Here is a 24,065-nt window from a genome sequence, read left to right as displayed (position 1 = left end):
GGGAAATTACAGACACAGGTTTTTCAAAGTAATTCTTGTATTGCAAGGGGTTTGTTTAAATTTTTTAATCACTTCAATGCTTGCATTTTACAGCTAATGAATGGCCACAATTCAGAAGCATGAGACTACAGAACTGGAATTCCACCCCTGTGCAACCCTGACACAACAAATGTCTGCTCACCTGTTTGTGCATTTCATGTCACAGGATTTGGAGATGCCTGTCAAGAGCCATAGAGGGAACTAACAGGTGGGAATCCTGCCAACACCTCCATTCTCATACCTCCCCAGCATCACACACCCAAGCTCAGAGCAGAGTGCAGAAAACACACAAGTCCTGGCCCTGAGTTACCTTCCCCCACTGAAGTTACCTTCCCTCACACACAGAGGACAACATGGAAGCTGAAGGCCTGTAATTGCATGTAGGTGTTTAGGAAAGGTTGTGCCATCATACCTGCTCCATGCCTTTGCTATATAAGTCTTTTGCTCCTGCCACAGCAGCAAGATTGTTCGCCTCAGCTGTTGCCTAGAAAACATGGAGCATCCTTTGTCATTCACAACATTCCCAGGTTTTACACAGCACTGCACTCCAAACATACCCCCAAAACCTCCAGAGTTCCTGATGGCCAGGAAAAGGCCACACAAAAATAAGTGAAGTTTAGCAATATACATTAAAACACATTGCTGCCTTTCTTCAGCTTTCTAGCCCAGCTGCAAACAAACCTCAGCTTGCTCATACAGGCTTTTCATCATGAGCAATCTCTTCTGAATGCTCTACTGTTAAAAAACATATAAGGGTCACTAAACTATTATATTTTAATCCTGGCACTGGATTACTTCCAGTACCAGAGAGGAAAGAAGGAAGCTGGGATTATTTCTACATTACAGATGTACAGTTTTGGTATCAATCGTAATTGTCAAGTTTGTTAAGAATTTAAATCTTATTTTCTACCTGTGTCACGTCAGGGACAATTATTGTAGTTAAAGCTGCAAGATGTAATTTTCTGGATATCTCCCAGCCAAACAGCAAATTACAGGAAACTAATGCTTAGAGAGTACAGGAGCTAAAAAACCCAATCAACCAGACAGACCCCAGCTCTATTTGGTTGATTTAATTTCATTTGGTTGATGAAACTGAGGGGAAAGTACCCAACCATCACAGTTCAGGTGGCTTTCAAAGTACACAGATCCTTCCAGAACTGTAACTGTGGGTGGGGGGGGAGGCTCAGGCCCACAGCAGTCATGATTCTTCAGTTGCAAAGAACTTATAAAAGACACATCATCTAATCAGATTATTTGAAAGAAAATAAAATACCTGCAGCATAGATTTCGGATGAGGTAGCTCCTCTCCTTGATAGATTTTAATGTAAGCCTAAATGGGAGGAGGAAAGAAAGATTTATTTTTCTAAACATTTATGTTTAAGAAGAGTAAGAAATGAGGGACGATACAAAGACAGAGCTCAGATTATTTCCCTGTAATAGTGCTAAATACTAAATTATGCAATTTTCTTCACAGAAGTCTGGCAATTTTTTCCCCTTCACTTTCCTATGCCTGAGACTGGGGCCCAGCAGGGCAGCAGAGCACCCTGAGGACACATCACCACTGTCCCAAGATGTGACAGGTTTCGACAGCAGGTTTCTACTCCCTCAGATGCATAAGGTCTTTGCTAGACAGGGAATCTTCACCCATAACAGAAGAGTGGAGATGACTATCCCAGCCCTTCTGGCAAGAGGTCTGCCCAAACTATGTAAGTATCCAGTGCTGGGAGTACCAATACTTACATTTCCCCACATGCCTTGATCTACTGAAGTGTAGGAGGAAAGAAAACACATCAAGGCACTTTTTACAGACAGAGCTGAGCAGACAATACACTTCCAGAAGCTAAGCAGGCAGCCTATCCCACTGTGCCCCACCCCACTTATCCTCAGGCGTCCTTTCTTTCCCCAGGGTTTCAGGGGGCTGGAAGAGAACACAAACTTCATTTCTTGTCCAGCCCCCACAAGCTGGCCCATGGCACAGCTCCTGGGGACAGGGAAGTGGGGCACAGCAGGCAGCAGCAGCCATTCCAGTGCTCTGGACAAGCTGTGCAAGTTACACCAGCAAGGCCACTCTCAGCCTCTTGAGGGGGGTCTGTCCTCACACCACTGCTGCCTTCCCTCCCTGCCCTGTCTGCAAGCCCCAGGCCTGAGGATTTTTTGCTCCAAGGAGGAGAGAACAAGGTTATCAGGGTCCCCATGTACTCAATGCTCTAGGTTGCAGAACAACCTACAAAAACCTACAGAGTTATACAGGACTCTGTTCCCTTGATACCCTCCTTGCTACTGTAGCTATTTCCTCCAAGTAAAGCCCTACAGTTTCCAACTCAGGCCTCACAATCTCAGCTTCAGATGCATAGTCCCAAGGGAGCAGTCCTCTTTACTTACATAAGCATAGCATTTCTGCAGCACCCCACAGCACTGCTTCCTGACTGGATACAGGATGCCAATCAGCTTTCCAGTAGAAGTTTTACACTTGGGTTTTTAGGATGCAGTCCTTTCTAAACTGCTGCTGAACATGCACTCCCTGCACTGTACTTGAGTGGGTCCTACCAGAGAAAAACTGGAGCAAAAAGCAGCGTGCAACCATGTAAACAGTGAAACTCTGCACTCCCGTGCTGATTTCACACTTGCCAGAACAGCCACCACTTCTGCATCCCATACCATGTCTTTCCTTCAAAAAGTTACTTTGTTTTACAAGTGAAGTTAAATGAGCTCTGGTCTCAACTTCCTTCCTTACATAGCTTGTTTCATAACATCAGCCTAACTTTTCTAGCCCAAAAGTAGCAATGCAAAATTTCTGTCTTGAGGAGACAGTGGCATCATTCCCACCAAGCCAACTGTCCTTCCAATTAAAAAAAAAAATAAGGCTACACACACCAGACCAATCCCTGGTGATGCAGATTATGTTATCACATTTCTGCTGGTGTCACCATGATACCAAAAAAGCTCAAGACTAACAGCTGTGAGTATCCTATATAAATATTTCAGAGCACAGTGGTGCTACACATGCAAGTGTTTAGAAAGCATCTTCCTTGCATGTTAAAAATCCAGAAGGGAGTACCTGAAATTTTCATTGCATACCAAGCAGTTTAAGAGCTGTTTTTCTATCTGTAAAAACTACATGATACGTACTTTAATTCAAAATAACCAAAACAAAAAAACACCCAACTGGGATTTCAAAAAAAACATCTAATAAAGCTTGTGCTATTTCAGGCTACTCACAGAGAGGAAAATAAAAGCCACCAACCCACAAATTTTGCTAACAGTAGCTTGCAAAGAGCTGTACTGTTAGGAAGTAGTGTGCCAGTTCTGGAAAGTCAGAGTAATGAAATGAAAATAAAAGTGAGCTGATCAACGAGTGTCAGCCTAGATATCTTATCTTCTCTGGGAACAACATGGCCTAAAATTAGAATACTGTCTTTTAAGCTATTAACAGAAATAATTAGTATGAGTTTGCTTACCTTGAAGTATTCTACAAGATCTCTACAGGTCACCTTGGATCCACTAATCTCTTTTTCTACCAAGTTTTCAGGGGCAAGCAGTAATGGTATCAAATTCCGCAGTTCATTCTTAAAATCCTCATCTATATCTAGTAAAATTCAATTTCAAGAAAAAGGTGGTTAGTATTCAATCTTGTATCTCTTAAAGGAACACTGATAGCCCACGATCCTTCTAAATCCACAGCATCACAACTCTGAACTGCCTTTTTAAGGTATTTAAAGGCTTACATACATAATATAGCTTTAGTAAGTTCCACCTACTCTTAATCTACCCATCTTAACGCCAGACTGGGAGAACAAGGTTCCACTGTGCTTTTCAGATTTTAAGTGCATTTCCCCAATCACAGCAATGCACAATGACCTCACAGGTGTGTGCCCTAAGCATGCCACCACTGCAGCTCACTTTTATAGCCTCTGCCATTGAAGCATTCCCTCGGTGGTGGGGGACACGCATCCATTGGAGGAATCCTGACTGCCTCTCATTCTGCAGTAGCAGAACCCTATGGCTTTTATTTCAGCCATTTCAGAGCTGACCTGTGGTTCAGCAAGTGCTTAGAGAAAAGCCTTTCCAAAAAGTTAAGTCTTTTATCTTGGGAATTCTGCCCTCTGGAGCCCTTAGTTATCTTTGGAATCTCTATTTAATGACCTTTAAGCATGTCTCAACTTATCAGATTACAATGAACAGCTACACACAAAGACATCCATTCCCTCTCCCTGCTTAGTTCCTCTACTTTTAAACCACTAAAAAGAGCACACAATGCACATTTCTAAATTCTGCAGCTTCACCTTTTAGCCTGGTATTTTCCAGTCAGGCATTTCAATAGCTAACCATTACAGTGCTTGACTTCCATCATATACAAAAACAAACTCAGTGATCTGAATCAAGAAACACAAAATTAAAAGCTTCCTACCATTCAATCTCCCATCAAAATTTGGATTTGTTGCAACTTTAAGACCAGGGTGGGGCAACAGGAAACACCCAAGATTACTGAAACAGGAGTGAATATGCTTCCTTACATTCTGTAGCTCTTCATGTTGGTTTTGCTTTACCTGAGGGGAAAAAAAGGCATTAAGAACTGCTACCAGTTCTACAATACTGAAGTTGAGATTAACCATCATCTTAAAAGTACTAAGAGCACAAAACTGTGTTTAAGCTTTTATTTCTGAACCTAATAATGTAAACTTTGCCTGTAAGTAGAAACACCACATATGTATTTTATTAGCACATGGAGCCAGCTCATGATGCATCATTGTCTTGACAGCAAAGTGTCACATAGAAGATCAGAACAGGACTACTGGAGACAACTTACCTGCAATCTTTTCTCTAGGAACTTTTTTCCTCCTTCCAAGCCATATGCATGTTCATAAGGATAACTCCAGTCTCTAATTAAGAACATTAATGTCTGCAACAGGAAGAACAACAGCAGTGAATGGTTTGAATAATTTCTAAGGTCAAAAATTCTAACATGTGTGATTATTTTAAGTATTTGGCTGCTCTAAAACTAAATATATTATAGATTACAAGAAAGGATACTATGTAAGTTTTCTGGTCTATCTGGCTGCTCTAAATGTAGCAGCCTTGTACTTCTGTGGTGCAAGTCTTTGCTTGTTTAAAAAAACAACTAAACAGAACTCCACCAAACAGGACCCTTCCTTAGAACCATCTCCCACCAGCAAGGACCAACCATATCTCAGAATAATATAGAAGAAATTTTTCTCATTAACGCCTGCATATCACCTGACATTTTGATTCCTTTTATGCCTTATAACTCAAGCAAAAAGCTATACTTGCCCAAAATGTGATCCTCTTTAGCATTTTTCCATTGGGTTTTTGCAAAGCCATGTGGCAATACTGAAGGAAAATTAGTCTTGCAAAGAACTGGTTACCTTCAGCCCAACTAATTTATCTGCAGAAATTATCCTGAGCTCATTTTCTACAGATTCAACTGCTTAAATCCATTTAACACATAGTTACCTGAAACGGCTTTTGGTAGATTTCTTCCATAGCTAGTCTTCCATATTCTGTAAACAACTGAGAGAAAGAACAGTGTAAGGATGTGCTACACAGAAAACACATGTTTCTGCTGTAAAATATTCTATTATGTCTTTAAAAATAAAGTATTCAATCTATAGTTTACTATAGGTTTCAATTTTATATCTTACTATAGGTTGAGAATGGCAAACAAACCTCAATAATGAGTATACCAACCCTCAATAAGATTCAGGTAGGAGACATGATTCCCACAGGCTTCACAGTGCCATTCCTGAACTGTCAACACACTGCAGTTTTAAGTGGGTGGCTTGTGGGCTATTCTCAGAGAAAAGCTGGCTGCATTTCTCACCAAGTCAGCTTCCAACACTTGCTTCCTAGGCTAAGAAGGTAAGCCTGTCTAACATTTGCCCCTTACTTCCCACAAAAGGTTTATTCCTGGAAATCCCAGGGAACTTGGCTCTAGCCAATATATCAGACATTTAAATACAAGCCAAGTTCAGCAGCTTCTCAGATCTCTGCTTCACCTCATGACCTTAACTAATAATTGTTCCTTCCCTCCAGTATAAAGTATCAGCAGTCCTCCCCTGACTGTTTTCACCATCTTTAACACCTGCAGCAGCATTCCTTGCTGGCCTGAGCAGGCCAAGCCACCACAAGAACAGGAAAGAGGGACTGTGCTGGCTGCTTCAGCACAGGTCAATACTGGCAGGGATCCATGCCAGCCTCCTTACAGATACTGCAGGTCAAGATGATGGAAGCACACCAGAACTCTCCAGTACCAGCAATCATTACTCTGCATTAAACTAACTCCGGGAGGGTCTCAGGTAGATTAGGGCTCAAAGGACAGCTCTGGTGTTGATCACAAGAGCACCTGGGAACTTACAAGACTAATTTAACACAGCTTAACTTCCAAGTCCTTGTCACCCTGAGCTAAAGCAGCTGTGAAGTGGCCAAGCATCCACAAGAGTCTCTTTGACCTAAACTCTTTACCTCATTCACTTCCCTGCTAAATGCAAAAGGCAGTCAGAGACTAACAGTATTTCACAATTACATGAATTCCTGTTAAAACAGAAATTCAGAATTTCCTTCCTTCAGATCATGATTCCCTGCTGCAACTTTAAATGCACGGGTGTCCCCTAACCCAGTGCCTGCACTTATCATCCTTCTCTTCCCTTCCTTCCTATTTATCTCACCCTCCAGTAGAACAGAGACAGATTGTTTTATTCAGATTACAATGAGCTGGTTAAAGGACCAAAATCTTCAGGGAAGCCTGGCTTTCAAGTAATTACCTACAGATTTTTTTGTTTTCACTGCTTGGTTGGGTTTTTTTTGGGGTGTGGGGGGTATAGGCCCAGTGATACAGCCATGCTAATTGAGAACAGCTTCATAAGATTACTTTTAGTTAGTGCTCTTCTACTTCCAGCACTGGCAGCCAGTCTGTTGCAGCATTGAACACACACAGAACAATTTTAAGCTGTGATAAGGTCATGGCCTTGGCATTTGGTAATACACAAGCTATTCTCTAAAGCTGCAGGTTTTAAGTTAAGGAGATAAGGTTCTTGCACCATTCACATGAAGCCATAATTCAGTGGCCTTTAACCATGATGTTGCATTAGAGGATAAAAACCCCATGGTGAAGAGAAGACATTCTCCTGCTTTAATTTCTAAGCAGAATAAAACTCTGAAGAAGTTTCTCAGCTGAAAAACAGAGATGGCTTCTGGGCAGAAAACTCTGGCCTGACCCAAACTCCAACACTTCCTTACAATCTGGTTATGAAATAACATCCATTTTCCTATTTTGGGAAAAAAGTGAAACACTGGAATTTCACCATTAAGGATTTCCATAAATCATTTTAATTTCTCATTTTTTCAGGAGTTTCAGAACTTGCAATACAGAGAACAGACTCTGAAAGAATCAGCCAGATTAGAAGCCTGTACTATTTTACCTCTGCATTGGCACAGCAGAAGCATCATGGAGTTGATGTAAACACAGTTTTTATACATTGTACCAGTTTTAGTATCAGGTCAAGTTCAGTGTTCTACATGAAGCAACAAACTACATGAATCTCCCAAGTCAGTTACATGGATAGTAACTTCTAGAATATTGTCAAGACTATCAGTACAGTTTAACATAAATTCACCATATTCCTACCTGCAAGTGTTGAAGGTCATCTTCCTGAATATTCTGAGACAAGTTGTATACCTGCAAGAGACAGTCAGAGTTACAGTGTCACATGAAACCACCATCTTACATTCATGTAGTCTCTTTCACATATTGAGTAGTTTTGTTCCCTCCAGCAAAAGTGTATCTACCCAAAAGTCAGCAAGCAGAAACATGTCACAGAACACATCTCAAATAAAAGTCACCTCCTTATTCAAAAATTATTCACCAGAGCAAACTCCACAGGACAGAAGTAATGCTCTACATACTCCTGTTCCCTTTAGGTTGTGGCATGTCTGAAGAAAGCCACTTGTCACTCCTCAAAAACCTGCTCACTTTTGGCACTTCTAAGGCACAAGCTTAAAAGTAGTTTTGAGTATAGCACAATTCTCAGGAGCTTAACTGACACTTGAACAGGAGCAGCAATTTTAAGTTTGGCTGATCACAGCATAATGTCACCCCAAAGTGTACCTACAGACTTAAAAAAGATTCTGTAACACATCTGTAAAGAAGCAGTTGCTACTTTGACATCTTGGGGGGAAGGGGATCTCCCAGTTCTGTCAGCAATTTAACTCAGCCTGGCCTTGCATAACCTTGATTCCACTGAGCAAGTTGGGTAGTTTATGTACCACACTGAAAATAAGAAAAAGTGTGGAATTTTAAATCAGAGTTGGAGGAAGATATGCAGGTGAACTTTCCAAGTGTGGCTCAATAGAGCACATTCAGGATAGAGGGTTCTGCCATTATTTGCCAGCATGGATATTCTCACCTGGACAGAGCTCGTCATGGTGCTCAGGGCAAAAACTGTTGCACAGTCTTTGATAGTGGATTGGCTATCAAAGGCACCTTGGGTATCCATGAGTAGTACAGCAACCTGCAGAGTTTGAAAGAACAGCAGCAGTTAACCACATCAGGGACACTTTCACACTCCTGGCCACTGGGGTCAGTTTCTGCTCCTATGCCTGCTGATGAACCTCAGCCAGCCCCCTGCACACATGATTACACACACCCAGAGCTTAGTGAGCAGCAGCCAGAGGGCCCTGCCTCAAGCCTCTGGCCTTGCCTGCCTACCTTCTCCCAGAGAAACAGCCCTCCTTGGCCCAGTGGGGGTGCCATGCAGACTAACTGACAGCTCTCCTTCACTGGAAGAACATCAGCCTCAACTGCAGATCTAGCATAGTTCATTAGAGCTAAGAGTAAGATGGTTACTTACAAATACATATATATATATATCTTAAAATAATTATTGTCAGCAGAAAACAAGATAATTGATACTGTCTGCTGGAATGACAAGGAAGGAAGTGATATTAATGAAAAAAAATTATCAGTCCAACTCCCATCTTTGGCATCTACTACACTCCCATTCTCTTTCCCACTGCCAAGCAAAAACAAGTGATTTGTTCCCAAAGCATAAGCAGATTCACACTACATAACTGGTTTTTAACCAAAGAAATGTTTGATTAGCTGTGAAATCTGTTAAACACCACTAAGCCACTATTTTTAAAATCCATGTCCCACAGATTGGGCATCATATGTTTCCTTTGCAAATGCAAAGGGTCTGAAATTAAAAAAAACCTAAAACCAATGGTTCAGAACACAAACAGTTCAAGATCATCACCGCTATTGTGGAGTAAATATTTATTAATGACATTAACATTGTGTTTCAGCATAAACACCTCCAAGTAAAATTTGCAGTTAAACTGACTTGAGAGTTAAAAAAGAATCAAGTTAGTGCTTTTTTTCCCTACTGTTACATTTAGTCCTTTTTTACAGACTGCTTGCTAAAATTGGAAATATGGAAGGACCAGCTTCCAGACCCTGAGGTACTTACAGCCATGCACTACACTTTACTAGAACACAGCTAGAAGCTAGAACATATTCTCACCCTTCCAAGAACAGTGTGCATTACAGAGCTTTTCCCCCAGCATTTGTCTGTAGACAGTATTTATAGCCATTACAGTTTTACAACATTCCCAGGATAACCCATCCATCAGCCTGGACAGGATAGACTTTGCCAAAACAAAGTACTCTCAGAATGAGACTATTGTTGATTTTTTCTGCTGGGTTGTAAGAATCAGTCTCCATCCTTACACTGATAACAGTTTCCAGATATGTTACACAGCTGCTCAGGGCAAAGGAAAGCACCCAGTGTTCAAATAGCCACCGTGAAATCCATGACATTAAAAGTGTACACAGAGGCAAAAATCCTACTTAAGTTTTAGAATGACAAAAACAGTTCAGGCTGAAAGGGACCTCTAAGGATCATCTTGTTCCAATCCCTCTGCCAAAGGCAGGGACACCTTCCACTAGACCAGGTTGCTTGGAGCCCCACCAAACCTGACCAGGAACACCTCCCGGATGGCACATCCACAGCCTCTGTTTCATTTTTTAAAAAAACAAAAAACAACAAACCAAAAAAAAAAATAAAATAAACAACCCACCATAGAATCAAACCAGGAAGCCTACAACTCCTGCAAGGGAAACCCTGAGTAAATCAAGGTAAGTTAAGCACTCACCTTTGTTCCATTAGGTTTTTCAATTACAAACACTTCACTCCAAATCTGAATGCCAGTGGTTTCCCGTTCACATCCACCTCTCCATGTAAACCCGGTCAATGGCTCGGTGTTTCCACCTATCCAGCAAGGAGAAGTCTACAAAACAAAAGGAAAAACTTATGTAAAACCAAGGAGGAGATTTCTATTTTTTTTAACATGCTATGTTTTAGCAGACTTCCACACTGTTATTACACTTTCCTCAGAGCCACCTGACAACACTACACAAAATATTAAAACACAGTGCTACTCTGCTGTGTTTCAAGATCATCCACAAAGCAACCCCATGGTATTTGAGTGGCTGCACAACTTTTCAGTCACTGAAATATAAGTGTGCACAGTTTTTGAGTCTCCAGCACTCAGAGGTATTGAGAACAGCACAGTTTTGTCCACCAGTTCCACTCTCACAGCTGAGAAAACTCTGCTCAAACACAATGGCAGATATTTCAGCTCAGGAACAGCCACAGGAATCTCTGCAAGAGACAAAACACCTGATCTTAACTTAATCCTCTCCCTTCCCCCTCACTAGCAGCTGCCTAAGCATTTGAGTCTCTACACTAACAGAAGCCACTACCAGACTCCCAATGCCACCTTGCAGAAGCCACAGAGAATAGACAAAGACCAGAAGATTCACAGTCTATACTTGCCAGTTACAGAGAAAAGGTCAGTGTAAGACTTTGATAGATACCAATCAACCCAACCATATTAGAGTTGAGAAGCCATCTGAGAGGTAAGAACAGGTGGCAGCTAACAGTCCTGGCTGATGGAAGTGTAATGAGCTCTTCAAGGAGAGGCAATGCAGAGCAGCAGCTCACCCACAAGAATCCAGCCATTATATGAGCACATCTGACCCAGAAATGTAGCTCATGCACTGGCAAGTAAGGAGGATGAGCAGGCACCCTAAGGAAGTTTCACTTTGATAGGTTTTTCTGTAGCTCCCTCATCAGTTAAACTGTTGTCTGCCTGCCACTTCTTTCATGGAGGATTTCAGTATATACAAAGCTTTCTTTCACAGGCTAGAACACGGCAGGCTCGCCTAAGAGACATTTAATGAATTGCCTTGAACTGCCCAGAGTAGATTACCAGCCAGGAAAGAGTCCACTGAGAAGGTCAAAGTGAAGATTTCTCAATTCACTTCTGGGCTCTGCCTTGCTGACTCGACACTGGCAATTTTCAGATAACGGCTCAAGACATTTCTTCACGTTTCAGAACACAGCAGGAGTACCCAGGGACTGAACAGAATAAAAATACTTGAAACAACTAAGTGAAACTGCTTACTTCTGAAGGGGGGATGGGAAAAAACCTGCACATTTTCCTCATGCCTAGCAGCGAGCAGGTAATCCAGCAGTTCTGTACTAGCATTCTCCCAGACAACCCAGAGTTGAGTGCACCACTCAACTCTGCTACTTGGATCAGACAAAGGTGAGATAAGCAGATAAAAATTCAGAAAATGAACACAGGTATGCAAGTAAAGAGTTCTACAGGGCTTTACAGGTGAGTTGTTTGAGTTTGGTTGTTTGGGGTTTTTTTTCCCTTTGCTTGTTTATTTTGATAGGTACATTCACCTCTACCAGAGGCACGACACAAAACCTAAACAGCTTATCCCTGTAGTTTTTCTATCCCAGAAGATGCTTATGCTTCCACAGACCACTCTAGAAATGAAAGCTCCAAGCCTACTTTGTGCTGCTGCACACTCCAGATACAGTTTGACAATGCTGTATCATATCTCACATGTACATGTCAATGGACTACAGCTTTTTACTTTTCAAAAAGAATCTTTTATTCAGTATGTTCCATTTTTCTTTCATACAAGAATACTTTAGCCCATTTTGGTCCAGACATTATTCCTTTTGTATTCCTCCTAATTGTAACAAATGAGATCAAAACTACACAGACAGTTTGACAAGTCCCTCAATGAGCACTAGATATGACCTCATTTGATTTCACAAGTGATTCATATCCCAGGAGACTTTGGTGTTTTAACAGGCTCAACTTCACCTGAAGTTGCTTCATCTTATGGATGATGTACTTAAGCCTGCCTCTGACCAACCTCTGCATCACTCTGAAACACTCCTAGCTTGTTACCTGCATCTCTCCTTAGCTAAAGCTCAGTATTTTAAATATCCATCCATCAAGCTGGCTTGAAAGATATTCAGGAGATGGGAGGAGAAAAAAAAGGCTCTTACCTGAAATCAAGCTAGAAGTTGCTCTACAATTTTATCTCAGTCACCTAAAGGGTAACTTCTCTAACTTTACTCCACACTAAGGAAAAGCCTGATGCAGCTTTATTTACCTAGTGCATTAATACACAGTTCACCTTGAGGATTAATTCAAAATAAAAGGTGACACTCCTGTAAAAAAATAAACTTTTACATCTAAACTTACAGGTATTGCTGCACCCAACTCTTACTAAAGCTTAAGGCCACTGGATCCTTGCAGCAGCTTGCTTGAGTACACAACTGCTGCTGTTCCATTTCAAAAGAGCAATCACAGCACTAAGGATCAGTGCTTGAAATGACATGTCCACCTCCCTGAAGGCAGTGATCCACCTCTGCTGTGCCAGAATCCTACCTGTGACTTCAGCTGGCACCACTGAGATTTTTACAATGGCAACTTACTACATGACCTCTGGCACTCAGTTTAAGACAAAAAAATGAGATTCTGAAGGTTTTATTGGCAAGTTTTTCATTATGCATGTTAACGTCCACATAAAAGGACACCCCAAAATTGCTTGATTGGCACATGAACTGAATGCAGTTGTTTTAGTATTCTGTGCAATATTTAGTTCACAGAAAATACAGACTTGCAACTGAGCCTGACTAAAGATGGAGGGCTCAGACTAAGTACTATAAAACTATACCAAGATCTCTCCTCCTGTACTAAATTTGGATAAGCAGAGGATATCATTTGACTTCATACAACTTAAGAGTGCTCCAAAGAGGAGGCGTTGCATTTATCCTCCATCACCCCCAGTTCCCATCAATCAGTTTGCAGCAGTTCTGATGCTTGTCAAACTCCTTCCCTAAGCCAATTTACGTCACTGAGCTGGCAGAAAAACAATTCAGCAAAGTGCAGTGTCTTCTGATGCATCAGTGAGTTGGATCCGCTCAACTAAGGGTCTGCAAGCAATACATCTTCAGAATGGAAATACCTGCCCAGAAGCAGCACATGGAGAGGAAAACTTCTCTGCTCTTGGTAAGAAACAGTTGTTAGAGTACATGGCCAAGCTTGCTTTCACCTTCAGTTTAAGAAAAACAAATGCTATTTTGAAGGACAGTTATAGAAAACTGAGAAAAGTGACTGCACAATAAAGGAAACAGAGAGAGCTGATACACAAGGCTGAAACAGCATTTCAATCTGTTTTGCTATATGAACATTTGTTTTATTTCACAATCTGAAAATTAAGCGTATTTGCTTAAAGCCCAGCCCTTCTGTTTTCAAAAGGAAACTCTCACTACCTCTACCCAGCCTGGCACTTTGCTCAGATCATTGTACGTAGGAATTTGCATTTTTCTTTGTTTGCAGTGATTGGTGGGGGTTTTAATGTTTGGTTAATTTTGAGCACCATCCATAATAAATGAAACCTTTTTCCTCCCTAGGTTAAAAGAGTCTCAAGAAGTTAGGAGTACTGGCTTGCTACTCTGTATTCCTCCTACCTCCATAATAAATGAAACCTTTTTCCTCCCTAGGTTAAAAGAGTCAAGAAGTTAGGAGTACCGGCTTGCTACTCTGTATTCCTCCTACTCTGAAACCCTATCCTCAGGGTCTTTCTCCCACAGCTCTTTAAAATGAGGGAGAGGAACTCAATAACAGGCACCACTGGGATTGAGAGAAGGAAGTCTTCATTTGCCAACTACCAGCAGTTTTTCAGCTGTACTCTCATACTTCCTGTAACTGCAGCATTCATCTTGATTTTCCCTCAAGCCAACTAGCACAAATTAGCTCCAAAGAACAGTGCACAAAAAAGGAATCAGTTCTGGGTTTCTAAGAGCTTCAAAAAGCAACAAAACACTGACCTGTCAATATTCACAATGCAGACTAAAAGAAACACCCCACAACCTGTGACAGGCAGATGTGTATGGTTCACAGAACACGCTACTCCACCCTCTCCATGTAAGCCAAGGGTTCAAAACAAGACAATGCTAGCCAAAAGCTACAAACTGAATGAAAAAATTAAATTTTGGGTCAGGCATTAATCAATCAATAACTTAAAAGGATTTTAAGAGTTCCTGGACTGCATTCAGAAATGCATTCCAAGCAGCAAAAAGGACACTTTCTCCTTTTTGCCATACATCAGAGCTAAATCTGCTTAAATATCTGGTAAGATTTTTATTTTTCCAACAATGGGAAAGCGAGTGCTATAATGTGATTTCAGGAGATAAAAGTCAAACCAAGGCTCCTTCAAGTCACTGCCTGGAAAAGCCCTTCCCCAAAGCTCAACTAGAAGGCCATCACACATCATCCAAGCTCTTCTTGTGTCCACTTACACTGGGACACCAATAAATTTCCTTGATAAATGCAAGATAGGGTACATTGAAAAACTCACTTAAATACCCTTCTTCACAGTGTAGAAGCAGAGTAGCTGACTTCCCCTCCCCCAATATATCAGAAAATTTTGACCTGCTACATTTATGCTCAATTTAACAAACCCAAAGAGGAGTTACTAAAATACCAAAGTTCTCCTGCAGGAAAAAACCAAACTACTCACCCTGTTATACATGTATCTAAGCATGAAGTCCAGCAAAAAAGATTTTCCTTTGCGGAAAGCTCCTGCTACAGACACAACTACTATGTTAAGATCTTTAATATGTTCCTGAAGCAAGATTTTTTCCAATGCTGATTCATCTAATTCAAAGTTATGGTCATCTTCATGAGCAAGGACAATCTGTATGGGGCGCGGCTTATCCAGTTCCACCTCGTCATCCGAGTCTGGCAGGGCATCTGAGTCTGGCAGGGCATCGTCCTCTTCTTCTTCATAAAGCTTACCTGCAAATTGACAGGGGAGAACACATTAGGAAGTCACAGCTTAGGGCAAGAAACACTTTTCTTTCATTGTGAAGCCTTGAGCTGGGCTTACATCTCCAGCAGCAGCAGGATGATGTTCCTGGGAATGCAAAGAGGTCAACAGTAGCTCCCTGTCCATTTTCATCAACTTTGTGTCTAGCCTGTATCTCAGATCTTCTCTCTTTCAGATATTCTTTATGTATTAAGGAATCACAAAAAAAGCCCAACCCTGATTTTCAGCTTCAAAACCCCTTTTAAAGGCATCTTAAGTCAAGGGCCTTTTATCTGGGGAAAAAAAAAAAATTGTTTCAAAGAAGCTTGAAAGGGGACTAAAAAAGGGCATTTTTATATCACCACGTTCTTGCTGTGAGGGTGTCAGGGGAAATTAATGTTTTCTGTCAACAGGTTTGTTTGCCAACAGGTACAAGCAAGACCATGGATCTAATATGGAAGTCCAGGATAACAAAAACCAGATGAATAAGGTCTTCTCTAATTCCAACACTGTTTCAAGTCTCAATACAGCACAGGCTTTAGAGCACCTATTCCCTGTTTGCAAGACAAACTACTGAACATGCGCATGCCCTAACGCTTCTGGGATAAGAAAACAAAAAAAGTTGAAGTAGTTTCTGGCTTCATATTCTTCCTACAATGCACTATTAAGCAAGATTTAGCAACAGTAAGTATAACCTCTTTAAAAACAGTTAAGAGACTATTTTAAACACAATTTAACAATTAATAACTTTTCAGGATAAAACAGTAGCTGAAAAAACTATAACTCAAATTAAAGTTACTAATGAATGACAAGGTAACACAGCCCTTCAAACACACACTATACCAGTACCAACATCCTATATTCCTGACTTCTAAAATTCAGGAGTTAATTGGATTAGAGGCCTAAAAGAAAACCAAACTACCCTATCCAAGGTGAAGTCCTCTCTCTTGTTCAGGCACCACAACACGGAAGTTTGTCCAATAGCAGAAATCAACTCTACCATTCCTGACTCTACTTTTCCTGGCAAGCATCTGGAAAGCTTCTTTGTGCTTACTGGATTGCCTCCCACTCCCAATTTAAATTTTGCCATGTTCTATTGGAAGCCCATGTGCAAAAACCTGACCAAGGCACCTTCCTACCAGTTACTTATCTGGGATTATCACATATGATTTTCAGTACACTGTCCTTCTAGTCATGTTTCCATTCCCAAGACAAGGCAGCAGCCACCCCCAATCCCTTGATGTGTTGCTCACAGAGAGGTTTCCTGTGGAAGCAGCCCACTAGGAGTGTTCTCCTGCAGGATGCATCCATGAGGCACCATGGAACACACAGCTTCATTCATTCATGGCAGAGAACCTGCCAGTGCTCACAGGACCTGCCAAGTCTTTCCTGCCAGACTTTGCATGTGAGATACCATTCTCAGTGAAAGTCTTATGAGCAGGGCTCCAGTTCTGTGGATGTAATGAGACACTGCAGTTATTATCATAATTTGAAAACTGGTAACACAGTGACCCCGAAGTTTCTCCAGCTATTTTCTCCTTACCCAGCTCTGACAACACCTTATTTAATTGCAAAATGACAGAGAATGTTTCCACTTCCAAGCATCAAATCTTGTGCTGTCCCAAAGCCCAATGGTATTAAATCTTGAAAAAATTGTGTTTGAATATATTACGCTTGCATGGTGCTTGGTTTGAACAGGAAGTACACTTGAGTGGTTAAATCCTAAGCAGCTAGAACTAAACTGCAACATTATGCAAGTGAGCAAAACAGTCCCCAGCATCACCCTAACTCAAAGTGACTAACACAGCAGGCCAAAAAACTGATTATACTAGCAGGCCTGACAACTGGAAGGAGTAACTTTTAAAAGAAAATCCATTAACAGGACACCAAACTATACAAACTACACTGACTGGTCACCACTTCAGAGGAAAGTCTCTCACTTTTGGCCTCAAGGTTTTGTATTCCCAGATACTAAACAAGCCCTCTCCTCTTTTTTGAAAGAGTTTCTATACAGGCTTTGCCTCATATAGGCAGGGTCCTTTGGAGGCCAGAAAATGTGAGGATAGCCCAGGTATGCAGAGACAAAGATTTTGACAATCAGAAAGAAAGCTTTCAGAATCACAGCCTACAAACATAAAGGGAATATTCTATTGATAAAAATATTCAAGTCAGATAGCTCCAAGGAGAGGTGCCTATGTTTTAGCAAACACATTCACACAATGCTTCAAAGCCTCTGCTCCAAGGTATGTCCCTGGTAGTAAGTGTAACTTGGTTACTTGGAACAGCCTCCTACTCTTTTATTTAAATACACACTTCACTTAAATACACAGCTGCAGTAAGGGATTGGGTCTGTAAACCAGGGCTGATTGAAAAATGGTCTGAAGCTGCACCTGCAGCTTCTCTTCATTCACTTGGAGCCTGACATTAACCATCCTGTACCACCTGGAAGTCATCAAAACTTGTCAGACCTCAAAGATCTCAAGCTGCAGCAGCATCCTTGTGCCAGTGCAGAGCACAGCCACACAAAACCTCTTCAGGCCAAGGAGATTTCAGAACAAACAAGTGGAATGGACCTTTATCATTAGTTATTTATAAACAAGCAAATTCTCCCTATCACAAGGAGATAGTACTATCAAGAGGTTACACAAAATATGCCCATTAAAAGCTCACGTCTTGTTAACAGCATTCTGCACCACTGAAGCTCATTAGCTCAGAGGGAACAGGAGAGAAGACTCATCCTAGACCCTACTCAACTCCTATTAGATTTCACTTACCAGCAGAAATTGGAAGTCAAGTCCAGAGCACCTAGTTGGGTTTGTTTGGTTGGTTTGGGTCAAGTTAGATTGTCGGCTTTTCTTTTTTCCTTTGACTAACTAGCTTAATATATCTAAAAGTTCCCAATCTACCTACAGAAAAGGCCATCATGGCCATCAGTCAAGCACTTTAGAGGGTGGACACCTACAGTGCTGACAGCTGTGAAAGCAACTTGATCCATCCAGAAGAGCTGGTTTGATAACTTCGTGCTTGAGTGGCAGAGAACACCCCTCCTTTCAAGATTTTGGACTAGCTGGCAATTAACAGGACACACATTGCACAGGTCAAGCATGTTAACTACAGAACAAGTGCTACTGCTTGTCCCAGCAGCATAATCAGCATATGCAACCCTGTCAGGTGAACCAGGCAGATGTCACACCCTTTTTGTTCCTTTATCCTGCCTTCTGGCTGCTCACCCTGTCACTCTGGCTAGTTGCTGTCTCAGGCAGCACTTAGGGAGTCTTTCTAGAAGACTTCAGTATCATGGCCAGAAAGGTCACATTACACTTCCAAGAATTACTTTCAGTGCAGCCTCTGGAAACAAAGGTCAGGACAAGAAACACTCCCCTTCAGAGTCCAGTTTTCTGCAAGAGCACTGCAGAAGTTCTCAAAGTAGTTCATAAAATAAACATGCTGACAGCACTGTCCGGTCAACTCAGGCCAGAAGTTTATGCAATTCAGAACTCAAAGCCCTGTCCCTTGGCTGTCCCCCATTCCTCACCTGCCCCAGCACAGTCACAGTGTACTACTTAAAACTCAGAATTTAATCTGATTTGTTCTCAATCCTACAGACTGCTCTAGGTTCTTGCAATAGTCCAGTTCCAGCAAATCAAGTATAAAAGAGATGAGTACTAACTTTAGAAGAGGTGGCATTCACAGAATGGCCACTTCTACACCAACTTCTACTACTACACTACTTCTACTTCCTAGCCTGCTGGACAGTGCTTTGGACTTGCAAAGCTCATGGCAGCATCCCTTTATAGGTCTCCATAACAATACATGTCAGTACTACTAGAGAGGCAACCAAAACAACAGACTTTTGTTGGTTTGGGGGTTTTGTTTGTTTTTTATAGTACATTTTAACACTTTGCTAAGCCCAGTTTCATCCCAGTCATGGAGTTACCAATCCAATACATTCACACAGGTGTTGGTTGGTTGAGAGGAATGTTGCATGTTCTGCACACACAACAGAGAGGCAACACTGCCTCCTGCCACAGGATTAAAGACTGATACATCCACCAAGCTCACTCATGGGGTTGATCACTATGCTATTAGAAATTCCCATGTGCACAGATCTGAACCTCAGGCTTTTAGTACATACGCAAGAGTTCTCATCTGTCAAACCATATGGCACTAGAACTTGTAGCACAGAGCTGCAGGCCCAGGAACTCCCAGCTATATTTTTCATTTTTCAAGATGTTCACCTGACCTTTGAAGTTTCTCTAGTACTGAACTAACAGACTTCAGACTAAGGTCACATCTGCTGCTCTGTCTGGAGCTGATGCAAAAAGATCATCAACTGGATGTGCCCCTGAAGTCTGCCATCCATTCACACCTACTACTGTGGCTGTTCACCAGTCAGTCCCTATGTCACTTTGGCTTCTTCCAACCTGAATTATTCCATTACAACCTGTGGGCTAATGCATGGTTCTGACTGACACAATCACTTCCTAACCCAGGTCAAACAGGATGGGACACGCAAGAGAAGCAACATTGTGCAGCAACACACAGAAGCAGATAGATTTGAATGGGAGCAAATACAGCCAAGGGAAGATACTACCACTCAGTTTTCCCCATAAACTCCTCACTCCACTCAGTAACAACTACAGCAGGACTGCTATTTATTCTCACCAGCTAAGTACCCAGAACAAGCACCATTTGTTGAAATACTAAGCCAGATTTTGAGAACAGTAGCTTCTTGTATATGCAGACAGTATTTCAACTGAACAAACCCCACTAAATAACCCATTTCTTAAGCATGAGGTAAAATGAAAAGCCAATTCCTGCTTCCCCTAAGTACACAGCCAGCAGCTGACCTACTTGTCCTGCAGTGTAAGAACACGAGTGTGAAAACACCCAGATACCTGCATGCCATGAAAATAAGAGACAGCCTGCTTTAAATGCAAATTCTTCTCTTTAAGCACTTTAATTGACAGAAAATAGTTACCTTTGAGTTTCAACCTAAATACAGCTTGAACTCTTTGAACACATTATCCACATCCTTTCATTAAAAATAAAAAAAAGCACATACTAATTGCTAAACTCATTTGGTTTTAGATACAGTAAAGGTTTTTGATCAACAAGCACTGAATCACAATTAGTAACGGCTTCTGTGGACAGTGAGTTGAACACAATTACCCACAAATGCAGCAGAACATTAAAATATTTTAAACCCCATTTGCTTTTTAGTTTTAAGTCACTTTCATTAGTGTAGCCATCCCTCATCAGTACTTCCATTTGCTCTATCACAAGGCGTTTAAAGAGTATAAAGCTGCAAATCTTCTACCTGGTAGTCTTAGTATCTTGCTTGCACAAAAACCTGCACTTTGCTAGAAGTCAACTTCAAATCAAGACTTCCAGCACCCCTAGACACTTCAGCTTTGAGCATCCCTGAACTCTTTTTCCTGGTGCTCTACAGCACCACACATTTGCCTCCATTCAACAGCAGTTCAAGTCCCCTGCTCATTTCAAAACAGATGCTTGACAGGCTCCCCCACCATCACCTGAACGGCAAAAAGCAAACTGAAGTGAGCTACACTAAGCTCAAGCCGTCTTGCTTGAAATTTTGTTCAACCTCCACACACTGAGGGAGTTCATGGCTTGAATCAAAAGCTTAAAATAATTTATCATGAGGAAACTGCTGCACTGCATTTCAAAGTAAGGCATTCTCTCAGTGCTTCATGTAGGAAATTTTCCTTGGAGAGAAGGGAGACAAAGTGCTTAAACATTTCTTGTTTTGATGTAGTGAACGAAGGAAAGTGTAGGCATGTGTGAAGTGAGTTCCAGAGCACAGAAAGAAAATATGTTAACCTTCAAACCTTATTTGGACACATCTTCTGGAAAAAAAATAAAAAAAAATCACTAGATTTAAGCCACAAAATACCTTCAAACCTTATTTGGACACATCTTCTGGAAAAAAATAAAAATTCACTAGATTTAAGCCACAAAACCGTCCTCCCCTTTTTCCAGCAGTGCTACTCCATGCAATAAACTCACACCAAACTATGGGGCTGCTACAGACCTTAATGCATCACTGCTTTCCTATTGCTGACTAGTAAATAGTGCCAAGTAGCTCGTTTTAAGGCCAGAAATAATTAAATGTTTTGAATATTTCAGCTATAAATAGGACTGATGAGCTAAGTTCCAAAGACTTGTTTGGATATCCAGTAAGACCAATAGGGGAGTAAGGACAGGGTACGGGAGAAAGACATTTAACTCTCTGTGTTCCTTCAGGGCAATGGGATGTTAAAGGGACAGATCTAGAACTGTTACATAAACTGTGAGCTGAAGCGAGAAGCACCTGAAGCTACAATTCTGTCAGGAAAGAGGAAAAAGATGATATTCTGCTGACCTAGATACCTCTGAAGCTCCACAACTAATCAAACAATAGGCTTGTCTACTCCTAAGTGCCTTAAATTGCTTCTCTGCTGAATGGTCAGCATGCGTGCAGGAGCAGACAGCTCTCCCCTACACAAAACACCGATAAGCTGGCATTTTGTGTTCTCCCTTTACGGGGACAAAAAAAATCAAGAGGAACTTCATACAATGAAAATATGTAGCAAAAAAAAGTCAACCCTCCAATTCAGCTCTTCTCAACCAATAGAGGTAAAGAGAATGCCAATAAGCAGAGGCTAAGACAGAAGCAGTACAAACCCAGTAAGTTTAAAAAATATATATAATGACTACTTTTTAGAAAGCACATTGTGAACTTGCTAAGAAAGATGTTTCTCCGCAGCTACAAGAAAAATCATGCAGGGTAAGGACAGTGGCAAAGCATGCTTCCCATCCTTCTTCCCCTCTGCCCAAAAATTACAGCTATTAATAGCACACTCACTGAAGGACCTAACAGGATCTCTACCCACAGTAAGATTTACCAGTACTTTTCCAGCCCCCTCAAAGAAAGCTGTATTAAAACACTAAGGGCAGATTAAAGCATTAAAAGGCCTCTTGCTCAATTTTTCTCCCCTTTCTTATCCATCAGGCAGGCTCTTGAGGATGGGAATGAGAGTACTCCAGATCTGCCAGTGCCCTAGTTCACCATGAACTCTGGAAATGGCATGTGACAGTTCCTCATGAACACTGAAAGCTAACTGCATCCTTGCAGGCCACACACATTTAAACCAGGCAGACTTCTGCTTCTATCTCAGAGTGATTTCATTTAAGGTTGTTGCTCACTCAAGGAGTCAGTATTTTCTAATTGGTTTAGGCCATAACTGTGTTTCACGTACCTTGTATGCATCCTCATGTCAACAGCCAGTAATTTAAACAACAAGTAACTAACCTAAGTTGGTATTTTGAGCGAGAATAGGGAGAAAAGAATGAAGTGAGAGATGCCAACTACAATTACCCCATGTTTGGTCTTTCAATTGCCAGTCAGAGGTGGTTTAGTTACCGAGGTGCATCTGCACCACGGCCACAGAGGAGCTCAGCAGAAAGCAGTGAGCGCTTCCTTTGGCTGTACAGAAGGGATGCCAAAGGGTCAGGTTTCCTACTCATTTCCAGCATAAACAAGTTGTTAGTCACAAACACCAATGCAGGGAAACACAGTACACCAAAGAGGCTCAAACCTTTCATTTTTGCTTTTAGCAAGCTGAATGGCAGCAGCAGTGTGGCCAGCAGGATGAGGGTGGTGATCAACCTCCTGTACTCAGCACTGGTGAGGCCACACCTCAAGTACTGGGCTCAGCTTTGAGCCCCTCACTGCAAGAAAGACCCTGAGGTGCTGGGGAAGGGTCTGCAGCACAAGTCTGATCAGAGCAGCTGAGGGAACTGGGAGAGTTTAGCCTGGAGAAAAGGAGGCTCAGGATGACCTCCGCACTCTTTACAACTCCCTTAAAGGAGGCTGTAGTGAGGTGGGGGGTGGTCTCTTCTCCCAGGTGACAAGAAATGGCCTCAAATGGTGCCAAGGAAGGTTTAGGTTGGGTATCAGGAAACATTTCTTCATGGGAAGGGTGGTCAGGCACTGGAACAGGCTGGCCCAGAAAGTGGTGGAATCACCATACCTTGTAGCGTTCAAAAAAAAGTGAATGTGGCACTTGGGGACATGCTGTTAGCAGTGAACATGAGAGCACCAGGATAACAGCTGGACTCTGATCTTAGATAGATTTTCCAACCTTAACAATTCAGTACAGCTTCCAACTAAAAGTGCTCTTTCAGCCCAACCTCAGTTCACACTCAGCTTCCCATCTCTCAGTTCCTGCAGCTGAGAACCTTCCAGCCAGTTTTTCCAGCACTGAACCCCAGAATTCTACATTTCATTTCAAATAATAAAGGTCCATACAGACAGAGCATAGGTTTCTCTAAAAAGCGTTCTTCTCTAGATCACACAGTCTGCAAACTAGTGTAACTACCTGCAGACAACTCCATTAAATATTTCAGCTTCTTCTTCTCCCTTCTTAACTGTTCTTAACTTGGTAGGGTCACACACATCCATCAGATGAAAGGGAAGCATAAACAGGGGAAACACAACATGCGTCAACACAATTAACACCCAGATCAACAATGGGAATCAAAACAGAAAAAAAGTTCCACACAAGGCACAGTTAAAGAGAACTGAAGCAAATAAAAATTTAAAATTCACATTTTGCATGTCTTCACTTTATCTCCACTGAAGGAAGAGATTTTTCTCACACAGCTACAACAAAAATAGTTTTTATCAGGGTCCCTGCTACTAAGCAGGTAGAGAAATAGGTCTGGGCTGCCATATCCCTTTCCTGCAATTAACCCATAATAATTGATACAGTACCTAAGTCCATACACTTCAAAGCCCCACACCTACAGCCACAACTCCTGA

At 41.6% G+C, this 24,065-nt stretch overlaps 1 protein-coding gene across 3 annotated transcripts in view; it reads right to left on the bottom strand.

The window, feature by feature from the left end:
• ATL2 (atlastin GTPase 2) overlaps positions 1-24,065 on the bottom strand; it is a 40,279-nt gene that overhangs the window by 4,842 nt on the left and 11,372 nt on the right. For all 3 annotated transcript variants that reach the window (XM_041404216.1, XM_041404215.1, XM_041404217.1), the window contains 10 exons: positions 14,951-15,228; positions 10,207-10,341; positions 8,460-8,564; positions 7,682-7,732; positions 5,512-5,568; positions 4,847-4,939; positions 4,448-4,586; positions 3,498-3,625; positions 1,313-1,369; positions 452-523 (listed from right to left, as the gene is read on the bottom strand). In XM_041404216.1, the coding sequence (XP_041260150.1) occupies positions 452-523; positions 1,313-1,369; positions 3,498-3,625; positions 4,448-4,586; positions 4,847-4,939; positions 5,512-5,568; positions 7,682-7,732; positions 8,460-8,564; positions 10,207-10,341; positions 14,951-15,228 (1,115 nt within the window). The remainder of the gene's footprint in view (positions 1-451; positions 524-1,312; positions 1,370-3,497; positions 3,626-4,447; positions 4,587-4,846; positions 4,940-5,511; positions 5,569-7,681; positions 7,733-8,459; positions 8,565-10,206; positions 10,342-14,950; positions 15,229-24,065) is intronic.

The sequence above is a fragment of the Onychostruthus taczanowskii genome, unplaced genomic scaffold (genome assembly GCF_017590055.1).
Source record: "Onychostruthus taczanowskii isolate IOZ18803 unplaced genomic scaffold, ASM1759005v1 scaffold21, whole genome shotgun sequence".
Classification (NCBI taxonomy): domain Eukaryota; kingdom Metazoa; phylum Chordata; class Aves; order Passeriformes; family Passeridae; genus Onychostruthus; species Onychostruthus taczanowskii.
This window is presented reverse-complemented; position numbering and strand designations above follow the sequence as displayed.